The sequence below is a fragment of the Bos taurus genome, chromosome 16, assembly GCF_002263795.3.
Source record: "Bos taurus isolate L1 Dominette 01449 registration number 42190680 breed Hereford chromosome 16, ARS-UCD2.0, whole genome shotgun sequence".
Taxonomy (NCBI): domain Eukaryota; kingdom Metazoa; phylum Chordata; class Mammalia; order Artiodactyla; family Bovidae; genus Bos; species Bos taurus.
In genome coordinates this window covers 47,251,520-47,264,933 of record NC_037343.1, presented here as the reverse complement: position 1 = coordinate 47,264,933, position 13,414 = coordinate 47,251,520, and the positions used below count along the sequence as shown (strand labels likewise).

Below are 13,414 nucleotides of genomic sequence, written 5' to 3'. Positions count from 1 at the left end.
GGTTCCTCTACAGCAGGATTCAGGCTCTGCAGGGCACAGGCAGCGGCTGGAGTTCTCTGCTAAGGGCTCGGGCCTGGCTTCTGTGTGTCCCTCTGCTTGGGCCCAGCCCCCCACGTGCTCTGGGTGCACTCGCCCTCACTCTGTTGGTAGAGAGCATGCAAAGGGCCAGTGTCGGCAGCGGGGGGGGGCCTTCCTGACATTCTTTGCATCCCGTCTTGCCCTACCCAGGGTCTTGCTCAGATGCCCAGTGGGATGCACCCAGATGCAAAAGGAGGGCTGGGTCTGAACCCTGGACCCCTGCATCACCCGGCTAGAGGTCTGGCCTTCCTTTAATTTTTTAATTAATTTTTGTTGAAGGATAGTTGCTTTCAATGCTATATTGGTTTCTTCTGTTTACAGCAAGGCGAATCAAGTTTATATATACATACGTCCCCTCCTTTTTGGATTTACTTCCCATTTAGGTCACCGCAGCACCTTAAATAGAGTTCTCTGAGCTATACATTCCGTTCTCCTTAGTTATCTATTTTATACGTGGTATCAATAGTGTATATATGTCAATCCCAATCTCCCACTTCCTCTACCCGTCTTTCTCCCTTGGCACCCATATGTTTGTTCTCCACATCTGTGTCTCTGTTTCTGCTTTGCAAATAACAGTGGAATATTATTCAGCCATAAAAACAAATGAAACTGGGTCATTTGTAGAGACATGGATGGACCTAGAGAGTGTCACACAGAGTGAAGTGAGTCAGGAAGACAAAAACAAACATCATGTATTAGTGCATGTGCAATCTGGCCGTTCTTACTCATGAGTTTCTCTGTACTTAGAGCCTTGAGCACTTTGAGAATGATGTTCCAGGGAGAGGGTAGTTCTTACCACAAATCATCTTCAGGAACCAGAAAAGCTAAGTTAGATCCCTGGCTCCCAACTCTGCTCTCTGAGACTCAAATCACACAGGCCACCAACCTCAGAAAAAGCTGCAGAAGAATCTGGTTGTATTTGAGGAGAATGGGTTTCTAGCTGATATTGGTTGGTACCAACTTGGAAAGTATTGAAAGAATGGATCCTAAGAAATGAGCTGTGTGGCTTAAACCTCTAGCTTAAACCTTAAACCAGTGCCCAGAAGATGGACCTCATGTGAAGGACCCGTGTCATAAGTCCCAGGCCCCTCGAGATGAATTCTGAGATAACAAGGCCTTTTGCATCTCCACCTGTAACCCTCCTGCCCTGGATCTTTGGGGACATTTGACATGCTTTTATGGGTCTCTGGGGTACAGAGCTTTTGTTCCCATCCTCTCAATTCAGTAAGGGCAATTTCTTTTCTAGAAACTCTGGTGGTTTATCTTTTATTAAGTGGGAACCAAAAACTAAGAGTAAACAGAATCTGTTTTTTAGTTTAGATACATGTTACCTGCCGAGACTTTTAAGTCAATCCTAAGATCAAAAGAGTGAGACCATTTCTAAAAGTATGAAGGAGAATGTACACAGGAAATGTGGCTATTGACAGGATTTCCCTGCCAAGATCTTAAGATCCATTGAAGATTGGACATCAAAGAGCCTGAATGCTTAAGAATCCTGTGTGCACCTATGTGTGTACATCCGTGTGTGTGTGTGTGTGTGTGTGTGTGTATCTATGTGTGCACCTATGTGTGCATCTGTTTATGTGCATCTGTGTGTGTGGATCTTTGTGTGTACATCTCTGTATGTGCACCAGTGTGTGTGGATCTGTGTGTGTGTGCACTTGTGTGTACATCTGTGTATGTGCATCTGTGTATTTGCACCGGTGTGTATGGATCTGTGTGTACATTGGTGTGTGTGCATCTGTGTGTGCATCTGTATGTGTGCACCTGTGTGTGCCTCTGTGTGTGCACTTGAGTGTGCACCTGTGTGTATCGATCTGTGTGTGTGCATCTGTGTGTGGATCTCTGTATATCTACAGCTGTGTATGCATTTCTGTGTGTGTGTACCAGTGTGTGTGTACCTGTGTGTATGTGTATCTGTGTGTATGCATGCCTGTGTATGTGTGTGTGTGACATGCTGGAAGCACTGAAGGTGAGACAGGCAGCATAGGGAGGTGCTCGCTGGGCCAGAGGGTTCAGAATCTGAGACCCCAGCCCCAGCTTTCCATCCTGGGGGACCCCACCTGTCCTTACAGGTGGCAGGGCCTGGGAAGCTTGCCCTGGCGGTAAGAGGGAGAAGGTGGGCTCATTTCCCTGTAGGTGTGCAGTCTCAGAGCTGAAATGGAAGTCAGAACCCAAACCACCAGACAGCTCTGCTGAGTATGGGGTCCCTGCCTGATGGGGTTGTTCCATGATGACTCTCCCAGGATCACAGCCAGGGTACATGCAGGTGGGAGCTACAGGGGGCCTGATCCAGGACCACCCGCTACTGACCACCTCCTTAAGGAGCTGGCCCTTCACAGTGGCACTGAGGGTGATGTGGCCTGTACCACCAGGGTGCCACAGTCTTGCCAAAGGGCCCCTTTGGCACTGAGCAATAGAGGTGCTCAGTGTGGAGGAGGGGAGACACCAAGACCTGTGAGTAAAAAGAGGGTCCTGCATTGGATCCTGAGGGTCTGGCCCCAAGGCCTGGGCTTCTCAGCCCCACCTCACACCAACAAACACCCCCAGGACCTGTGGCTGCCAGATGCAATCTGATCGCAAAGGTCTGGTAGCCCAGATCCGTCGTAGGGAGCCTGGAGTCTGGGGGCGGGCAGAGCTGTAAACAGATAATACCCCACAGGGTGATAGCCGACAGGAAACCCCAGCATCCCTGCCCATCAAACCATCTCCAAGGCCAAGTTGCTTTCCATCACCTGACCACATTTTTGTCCTCCTCCCAGATGGCTGAAGTTAAAAGCCCTGAACAGCTATTTTTAAAGGATGTGTAATTGCCTAGAATGTGAAATGCAGTGTTCAAGGGTGCGGCCCATTGGGGTGGGAGACGGGGGGTGCTCCATGATAAACATCACTGTTTTCCTCCAGCAAAGTTTAAATCCCTGAGTCCTCATTAGCCATTTTTCCAGACCACAGGAGGGACAGGAGACAAATTAATAAAGACTAACATTATCGGGGTTTAGGGATTTAGCCAACTATTTTATCACTGTGGCGAGTTTTAATTAGGGGAAGAAAACCTGTAGGAAATGATTTCCCCATGTAGAAAGTTTTGAGTGGCAGCGTGTCTCCAGCCCAGGTCCACACGAGGCTGTGCTGTTAGGCTGCCCCCACCCTCACCAAGCTGCCATATTTATAAAACTTCCAGCCCGGAGATACCCTGTCCTTTCTCATTCCTCCTCCGGAGGCCTGGCAGCGGATGGCAGAACTAATACCATCATTTTAACAGGGAAACAAGTTGAGCGGGGTAATTGCAGCATGGCGCCGTGTCCTAGTTTTGCTAAATTATTCCTGTGGGCGGTGGGTGGAGCCACAGCTGCATCACCAAGCACTCGGAGGAAACTCGGAGCCCCTTCTGATGGGCAAGGGCGGTCGCCTCTCTTCAGCCACAGACACAGGTGGGCTCAGCCTGCTGTCCTGGGTCCTCACCTGTCTGCTGCTAAAGCCGCCCAGCCCCTGAACAAGCTGTAAGTGCCGGCACTTGGTTGCACGCTGATGAAGGGCAGTTGCGGGAGGACAGGCCTAAAACTTCACCTTCTGCAGAGCCTGGCCGGGAAATCGCTCCTCCACTATCATGCCTGGGGGTGGTTCTAGAGAGGCGGGATGCTCAGTCTCCCTCCCAGCACCTGGATTTATCCAGATCAGGTGCCCAAGTCTTCAAACACCCAGGCATCACAAACAAGGTTCTAAAGGTTTTCATGACTGTGCTCATTTCCAGGGAAGGGGCTTCTCAAAGGGGTTTATGACCCAAAATGGTTAAGACCACTGATTAGAACTTTTAGTCCCTGATGCTTTGTTATCAGACCACTCCTAAGCAGCTTTCTAATTGCTCACCACAAATATGTTTCTCACCACAAGTATCTCACACAAGTATGTGTGAGATAAACTAGCTAACCTACTAAAAAGAACTGGCCTGATGCAGGGTCTATAAGTGATGTCATTGTGCTTTTCTTTCTTTCTTTAATTCCTTTTTAATTCCTATTTCTTTATACATAACAAAACACAAGTTCACTTTCTACTTAGCAAGCAACATCAATTCAAGCATGATTTAAACTATATAAGAAAACGTTTAAAGAATGTGTTCGACTCATCAGCTCTTGAATTTCATGCATACTGTATTTCAGATCTCTCCTCTCAAGTCAGAAGCAAATCAAGAATATTCCAAGTATTTTTTCCTTGTTTTTGGAGATATAATTGACCCATAACATTGTATAAGTTTAAGTTACAATGTGATGACTTGATACATTTACCTGTTGCGATGTGATCACCACCATCGGTTTAGTTAACATCTGTCACCTCACAGAGTTATGAATCGCGCCTCTTTCTAAGTTCATAAACCAAGTGGCTCTGGGTTGGAATGTGCAAGCAATGCTGAGGGCATTAGTAGATTATTTCATTGATTTATAGGGTAAAAAAAAAAAAAGGTGGGGGGAAACTTGAGTTCCCTTTTTAACATGGTAACATTTAAAGCCTATTAGATTTATACATTGTTTCTCGAATAAGGAAAAGGCTGCGGTCCACCCCCTCCCACCCCACCCTACCCCAGTTCTGTGCTCTCTTGAAAATGAGACTCCTGCAGAGTCAGTGTTCTGCGTCCCTTTGCCCAGGCACATGTTATCCCATTTCATCCTCACAGCAATCCCCTGAGAGAAGCAGCATCGCAAGCCCATTCTGTAGATGAGCTCACTGAGGCTTCAGGTGGTTACATGATACACGCAGGGGCAAGCATACAGCCAGGAAGGTCGAAGCAGGGCTTGATTTACAGCTTCTGAGCCTCTGCCTGTAGCCACTGCCGATCCACTCCCCTCCCTGGAAAAGAAAACAGCTGCTATTATGTCCTCATTTAGGAAAACTACCAGCATATCCTGTAGGAACAGTGGGCCAGTGGCTGGGCTGATTTTAATGGAAACGTAACGAGAAAGCTGGACAATTTAGAACTACTAATATTTGGTGACAAACTGTTATCAAACTGCTTACAAGTTTATTCTATCCACCCCCGATCAACAACCAGCTGTGATGTGGGCAGGGTCCAGGGATCTTGTAACTGGGGAAACTGAGGCTGCAGAAGGTCAGAGAGGGGAGGGTCAGGCTAGCCCCATACCTGCTTCCCAGGGGACCACCCACGTGGGGTAGAAAAACAGGACACAGCACCCACTGAAGTTAGAAACATCCAAGGGCCCTGGGAAAGGAGGCTGGGGTCCACCCTGTGCATCTCTCACAGCTCTCTCGCTTCCCACCCGTGGGGTATCACAGCTCGGGCTGGTCCCAGGACCGAGATGTCTCAGGAGGGAGGTGGACTCGCACCCTGCCACTTGTCAACCTCACCATCTGGCGACTTCCATAAAGGGCTGGAATGAGGGCCACCACTGGGGTGGGGAGCGTGTTCTCAAAGTCTGGGTGGAATCCAACTTCCTCCCCAAGGTGCTCTTCTGTAAAACAGAATATCAGAAAAAGGGGATTGCCTGCTGCCCTGAGCTTTTGGGGAATCGGTGACAGGGCCACCCTGCTCGCTGCTGTCTGGCAGGCTCCAGCCCAGCCAGCCTTGGCAGGAGGGATGGGCCAGGCCGGACAGGAAGCCCAGGCCTCAGCAGGGCACTGCTGCCCTCCGTGACCCCCTGAGGGCATTAATGACAGCCTGCAGCTGGTCCCCATGGACCTGGGACAGACCCCATCTGGCAGGCACTAAGTAGGCCTGTGGTGGGGCCCCGGGCAGTCCGCGCAGCTATGGCCACTAATCCTGACCAGGACGTGTGCCGCCAGGAGTCAGTCTAGCTCTCGCCCTCCTCTGTGGCTCTGGCTGGGGGTCAGGCCTGCTGTGGGCATGGGCCCCCCTCAGTGGAGCTCTCATCTCCCCCCATTCCTCCTGCATAGAGACAGGGCCGGGGGCCACATGGCCCAAGGGATGTGGGACTAACTTGTCCTGTACTCCACAAAGAGGGGAAATGAAGATACACAAAACACAAACGTGACACTAAAGAAATGCAAAGAGAAGCTTCTTACGAGAGCAGGGCCGCAAGGCCTGAACCAGTCTTATTTCAGCCCATGAAACAACTCGGGGCCCGGCCCGTTCCATGTTTTCTCCCCACGGTGGCTTCGGGGCCCTGCGGTGGTCAGAGCATGGCCTGGCCCAGCAATATGGCCGTGCCCTGGCATGTGGGGGACAGTTGGCCCTTTACCCCAGGGTGGGTGAGCAGCAGGCTTCTCTCCAAAGGACCCCTGGCCTTCAGAGCCTTAAATGACATGCATGGGGGGTTCGGGAGACTGGGCAGTGAAAACAATGGGTCCTGCCCTGAGCTGCTGAAAACTCACACCACGTTTGTCTTCCAGGAACCTGGGCAAGTCGGGCCTGCGGGTCTCCTGCCTGGGGCTCGGTGAGTGTGGGGGCCTCTTGGTGCCATGGTGACCACGGGAACAAGGGCGGTGGGAAGGCTGAAGGGCTCACCTCTGGGGGTGAGGGGAGGGAGCTGCATCCAGAGCCAGGATTATGGGGGAAGGAGAGGCTTGGTTGCCATGGCAACCAGGAGGCCATGGGGGAGGGGCCTAGGACAGGAGGGGGACAGAGATCCAGCCTTCGTGAACACCAGGGCACTCTACACACACAGCCCCCTGCCCAGCAGCAGAGAACCAAGGAAGCCCCCTGTCCCTGAAGCCAGCACCTTCTTTCCTTACATAACAGGGTCCCTCATGAAGAGCAGTTGGATTTTGCCCTTTTTTTCCTTTTGCCAGATATGACCTCTGTTCCGAGAACATGCTGTCTCTCCACCTCACAAGGCACACGTACACCCACCCACCCACACACACATATACATACACATACACACCACCCAGCAAGCGTGAGGACACGGCTGTCAGACCAGCGCATCTTCAAAGAGACAGCCCTGGCCCCGCTGCCCACAGGGTGTCCCCGGAATAGGAGTTGCAGTGGCAAGAGCCCCAACAAACCCATCACAGGCCGCCAGCCAGCTGCCTGCTCTGGGCGCTTACTGTCCCCTTGGTTCCTTGACCCCAAGAGACAGAGACTTGCCCCAAAGGCCAGATGTCCACACATGCCCAGCACACGCTCTCACAGAGCAGCAAGGTGGCCCATGGCTGCCTTCTCCCCCCACCGCCATGTCCTGCTACCCGAGGTCTAAGCACCCTGGGGAGAACTAGCATCCCTGGGGGCATTCTCTGACTTCAGCCTGTGTCTCTCCTTCTAGGAACATGGGTGACCTTCGGAGGCCAGATCACTGACGAGGTGAGATGGGGCTCGCTCATTCCCCCAGGCCCCAGGGAGGGCCACCAGCACCCCGAGCACGTGGTAAAGTCTTCCAAATGTACCAGGTGGTCGGCGCTCAGGGCGGCCTCCATGGCTCCCTCCTTCTGTCTCTCCAGGGTGCCCTGGGGGACAGCAGAAAGGGTGAGCCAGGCAGTGGTGCTAACACCCAGCAGCTGGGTGCCTTGAGACTTCAGCAGATCCTTTAAAGTCCCAGAAACTCAGGTTTCTCATCTGTGTGACACCCGCCCCACAATTAGGAGAATTCCAAGAGAGCTCACTTTTGGAATCATCAAGCCCTAAGCGATCTCTGCTGCTGCTACAGAGGATGCCCACGTGGCTTTGAAACTTCAGTAAATGTCTGTCAAGAGCATTTAGAATGCAGATTGAGGGACTTCCCTGGTGGTCCAGTGGCTAAGACTCCCCGTTCCCAATGCAGAGGGCCTGGGTTCGATCCCTGGTCGGGAAACTAGAACCCACATGCCACAACTAAAGATCTTGCATGCTGCCATGAAGATCAAAGGTCTTGCGTGCTATAACTAAGACCCAGCAGAGCCAAATTTAAAAAAAATTAGAATGTAGATTTGCAAATTTGCTACAAACTGAAGACCAAGCAGATGAATGTTTGACTGAGCTGCTAACTGCGCATGCCCCAGAGCCAGCTTTCGTGGGACACACTGCCACGGGATGGACCTGCTGGGGCTTCTCTCCCCACCCTGGGATGCAGCATGGCCAGTGTCTGTCCTGAAGAGGATGATGATTCCCAGGCTGATATGCACTTCTGGGTAGGAAATGAGTATCTTGGAAGTGAGAACGATGGTATTTGCTCAGAGAGCTCAGAACCTCTGCATGAGATGCTGTCTGCCTTCATATCCACCCTGCTTACTGTTGGGAAGGTTGCATTTAAAAAATGAATAGGTACTCAGTCATGTCCGACTCTCTGAGACCCCGTAGACTGTAGCCCACCAGTCTCCTCTGTCCGTGGGATTCTCCAGGCAGGAATACTGGAGTGGGTTGCCATGCCCTCCTCCAGGGGATCTTCCCAACCCAGGGATTGAACCCGTGTCTCTTGCGTCTCCTGCATTGGCAGGCGGGTTTTTTGCCACTGTGCCACCTGGGAAGCCCTTAAAAATATAAATTAGTTCACTTGAGACCTTTAGCTATGATTGCTTAGTTACTTTTCGAAGGGAAAGCTTGGCTTCTGTCACCATCTAGATGCATTTCATTTGCATTCTGGTTCCTTCTGTGACCGTAGCTGTTACAGAACTGTTGATATTCGCCCCTGCTCTGAGGCTCTAGGTCTGAGCTATCTCAGGGTAAAGTTGGCAGTCTTCAAGGTCCAGGCAATTGTTCCACTTCAGCCACCAGATTGGTTCCAAGTACTTAGAAGGTCGGAGCCCTGGAGTCCATGTGCTTTACCCTAAATAAATTGAGTCTGATTCCCCTGCCTCCCTTTCGATGTGGAAGAATTCTCTCAAGGATGTGGCTTCATTTCTGAATGGCATTATTAGCTACACTGTGTGTGATGTCCTTGTGGGAAAGATACAAAGAAGTGGTCGGATGGTAACCATCCAATTAGGTGACTTCTTCAGCAACAGATCCATCGCAGCCAAAGAGTATTGATTAATGATCCAATGACAGCCACAGCTGGCTCCGGCCTCCCCCGTGTCCCCATCAGGGACATAGTGACACATATGAAGACATTGGAAGTCATTTGCAAATGACACAAAGCTGGAAGGACGGTGGATACAACAGATGACAGATTCAGGGTTCTAAAAGGCCCTGACAGGTGAAAATGACTGAACAAAAGAGCAAGCAGAATTTTTGTATTAAATCCTACAGTTAGTGTCCCAAAAAATCAATACATCAAGACTAAGGGGCCCACCTTGCTGTGGTTCACATGAAGAATGCCTGGATTTTATTCTTCAGCTGACTGCCTGGTCTGAGCCAGCGGGGTTAGTGCTGCAAGGAGACAAAGCAAAGACCATCTGGGCTGCAGAGAAACACATGTGCGGCCCCAGGCCCACTGGGCACTCCAGCTGCGTGAGCCCACCTGGAACACTGTGTCCCTTACTAAGTTCACGTCCAAAGGAAGGCATTCAGCGTGCTGTGGAACTCAGAAACAGAGTTCTGTTTTTAGAGTTACTTCCTGTGTACAAGACACTGTGCCCAGATGCCAGGGAGACCCAGAAATGAGGAACCAGTGGATTTACTGTGGCAGAGGGGTGTGTCCTGGCTGGACTTGGAAAATATTAGTAAGTGATGGCCCCAGGGAGTTGGTGATGGACAGGGAGGCCTGGCGTGCTGCGATTCATGGGGTCGCAAAGAGTTGGACACGACTGAGCGACTGATCTGATCTGATCTAATCTGATGGCCCCGGGGCCAAAGCTGGTCCCCAGCCTGATTTCTTTTTATTTTTTGTTTTTCCTTTCTTCTTAAATATATGAAACGTAAAATTTGCCATTTTAATCACTTTTCCTGTAGTTAAAATAAGCATAATGTAAAATGTGCCATGTTAACCATTTTTGAAGTATACATTTATTAAGTATACAGTTATCTTGAAGTAAACAGGTATTAACATCAACTTTGCCATGCAACCATCACCGTGTTCTATTTCCAGCATTTTTCATCACCCCAAGCAGAAACTCTGCGCCCAGTAAGCCAAAAGCCCCCAGTCCCTGGTCACCTCTTATCCACTCTCTACCTCTATGGATTCCACAGCCATTTTTGTAAATAAAGTTTTTTCGGCAGGCAGCCACGTCAGTTCATTTACATATTGTCTGTGGCTGCTTTCAGGCTGTGAGGGCAGAGTGGAATAGTTGCCACAGAGACCATCTGGTCTGAAAAGCCTGAAATATTTACCCTCAGCCTCTTTACAGAAAAGGATTGCTGTCAGCCATCCTTTGGGGTCACAGCAGCATCTGCAAATATCTGTGGGTTGTTGTCCCAGGGAAGGGGACTTCCATGGGTCAGGCAGGGAGGCAGGAAGCACTTGGTGTTAGTAGACCTCACATCACATGGCAAAGTGCCAGAGCTGCCCTGGACAGAATCAGGTTTCCAAACTCTAGTTCAATGCCCTTTCTGTGATCTTACACAGCTGTTCAGGTAGAAAATGCCCCCTCGGGCCCATGTTCCAAGCAGCCTGGGCAATAAAAATTTAATACAAATAGTGGCTGAGAACTTTACATTTATTATGGCTCTCAATCCTCTATCAACTCAGAGAGGTGGGTGCTGTTATCCCATTCTGAAGAAGCAGAACCTCCAGACTGAGCAGGTGCCCAAGGTCACACCTGGAGAGCCATGCAAGGGGACCCCACCTGGGCTCCTTGCCTCAGAACCAGCAGCCCCTCCCAGATCTGGGGCAGGACGCTGTCCCCTAGAGGGGGTGATAGGGAGGTGGCCCACTTGTCTTCCAAAGTTCCTTCTGCCTCCAGCCTCTGAGACTCTGACATTGGAAATAACTGAAAGTCACAAAACAGAAACTCCATTACACAAAACAGGATGCACCCACAGAGAGAAAGTCTTTAGAAGCCATGTTTGATGACTGGCATGGAGACAGGACCATGATGAAACAGCACAGAAGACAGTAGAGACAGCTGTCTGTATGCCACAGTTGCAGTGTTGCAGGGAAAAACCATATGATTGTTGTTCAGTCGCTAAGTCATGTCTGACTCTTTGCAATCCCATGGACTGCGCACACCAGGCTTCCCTGTCCTTCGCCATCTCCTAGGGTTTGCTAAAACTCATGTCCATTGAGTCAGTGATGCCATCCAACCATCTCCTCCTCTGTCACCCACTTCTCCTCCTCCCCTCAATCTTTCCCAGCATTGCGGTCTTTTCCAAGAGTTGGCTGTTGGCATCAGGTGGCCAAAGTATCGGAGCTTCAGCTTCAGCATCAGTCCTTCCAATGAATATTCAGGGTTGATTTCCTTTAAGATTGACTGGTTTAATCTCCTTGCAATCCAAGGGACTCTGAAGAGTCTTCTCCAATACCATAGGAAAGCATTTACTTAGAAAAATCTGGAAAAGAAATTGCACCAAAATCATAGCAGACCAAAAATCAGCCCTGATAATTCCCAGATTCCCCCATTCTCTTTCTGTTCACAGTCACCCAAAGGCACTGTCCTGGGTGTAATTAGGATTGTCTTCAGATCTTTCTTCCTCTGTCTGCTCATGCTGTCTGAGCACCTGCCCAAGGCCAGGTCCCTGCCCTTGGGCTGCTGTCTGTCTGGAGAGTGGGACAGATCACAGATCCTAAGCATATCCTTAAAAAAAAAAAAAAACTGAATAATCAGAGTAATTTGGTTTTTAATTTTATTTATTTATGTATTTGTTTTTGGCTATGCTGACTCTTTGTTGCTGTGCATGCGGGCTTCTCATTGCAGTGGTTTATCTTGTTGTGGAGCATGGGCTCTAGAGTGTGCAGACTTCAGTAGTTGCAGCGTGCGGTCTCAGTAGTGGCAGCTCCCAGGCTGTATAGCACAGGCTTAGGCGCTCTGCAGCATGCGGTGTCTTCCTGGATCGGGGACTGAGCCCTTGTCAGGGATCAAAGCCGTGTCTCCTGCACTGACAGTTGGATTCCTTACCACTGAGCCCCCAGGGAAACCTCGTAAGCACGTCTTAGTCCCGATAAGAATACGTTAAATGAACGATGAAGAATGCATTCTTTTCCTGTGGCTGCTGTAAGAAATTAACCACTAACCGCGTGGTTTAGAACAATAGACATTTATTCTCTCATGGTTTTGGAGGCCAAAACCCAAAATTGGTATCACTAGGCTGGAATTAAGGTCAGCAGGGCCACACTTCCAGTGGAGGCTTGAGGGGAAAATCCTTCCTGACTCTTGCAGTGTCTGGGGGCTGCCTGCAGTCCTCGGCTTATGGCCACACCACCCCAGCCTCTGCCTCTGTGGTCACATCCTCTTCTCCTGTCTGTGTCAAATCTCCTGCAACCTCCCTCTTATAAGGACAACTGTGGTGGCATTTAGGACTCACGTAGCTCATTCCGGTGCTTCCCAGGTAGCGCAGTGGTTTAAGAATCCACCTGCCAATACAGGAGATGCAAGAGACTCAAGTTCAATCCCTTGGTCGGGAAGGTCCCCTGGAGAAGGAAGGAAATGGCAACCCACTCCAGTATTCTTGCCGGGAGAATCCCATGGACAGAGGAGCCTGGTGGTCTACAGTCCATGGGGTCACAAAAAGTCAGACGCAACTGAGCGACAGACACAACTGAACGACTAAGCACGCATAGTTCATTCAGGAGAATCTCCCTTAATTTAATCACATCTGTAAATGTAACATGAATGTTACCTAAGGTGACATTCACAGATTCTGGGACCTAATATCTTTAGGAGCCATTAGTGAGCTGACTACAAAGAACAGGAAAACAGAGAAAGGAGGACTGGGAGGCAGACATGAGAGAGTAAGCCACTTGATGACCCAGAGCATTCCAGCCCAGGGGACAGACAGGAAGAAAGGAGGAGAAACAGGAAGAGGAGGAGGAAGGGAGGGCTCCTGGAGAGAAGGCAGTTGTTTTGGAAATGTTACACTTGAGCCCCAGGAGGGAGAAGAGGAGCCAGTCTACTCTGGTGGGGGATGGGAATCCAGAAAACTCCCCCACCGAAGAGCCTTCCTACTCTGATGACAGCAGCTGACTGATGGGGGTAGCTTTGACCTGCTCAGCCTCTGAAACCTTTGGGATTCACTGCCAATATTTGAAACAGATTTTACACCCTCTCCCCAATATCAACACCCTCAGATAGGTAGATGACACCACCTTCCTGGCAGAAAGTGAAGAGGAACCAAAGAGCCGCTAGATGAAAGTGAAAGAGGAGAGTGAAAAAGCTGGCTTAAAGCTCAACATTCAGAAAACTAAGATCATGGCATCTGGTCTCATCACTTCATGGCAAATAGATGAAGAAACAATGGAAACAGTGGCAGATTTTCTTTTCTTGGGCTCCAAAATCACTGTGGACGTGACTGCAGCCATGAAATTCAAAGACGCTTGCTCCTTGGAAGAAAAGCTATGACCAACCTAGACAGAATATTAAA

General features: G+C 50.0%; 1 protein-coding gene and 1 long non-coding RNA gene across 12 annotated transcripts in view; one reads left to right on the top strand and one right to left on the bottom strand.

Annotated features, from left to right (window-relative positions):
- KCNAB2 (potassium voltage-gated channel subfamily A regulatory beta subunit 2) overlaps positions 1 to 13,414 on the top strand; it is a 95,993-nt gene that overhangs the window by 60,209 nt on the left and 22,370 nt on the right. For all 11 annotated transcript variants that reach the window (XM_005217112.5, XM_059875497.1, XM_059875493.1 and 8 more), the window contains 2 exon segments: positions 6,439 to 6,482; positions 7,311 to 7,348. In XM_005217112.5, coding sequence (XP_005217169.1) covers positions 6,439 to 6,482; positions 7,311 to 7,348 — 82 coding nt within the window.
- Positions 4,654 to 6,904, bottom strand: LOC132342470 (uncharacterized). Its single transcript, XR_009490857.1, has 3 exons — positions 6,554 to 6,904; positions 5,437 to 5,540; positions 4,654 to 4,920 (listed from the first exon to the last, which is right to left on the bottom strand). It is a non-coding gene; the product is annotated as an uncharacterized lncRNA (long non-coding RNA).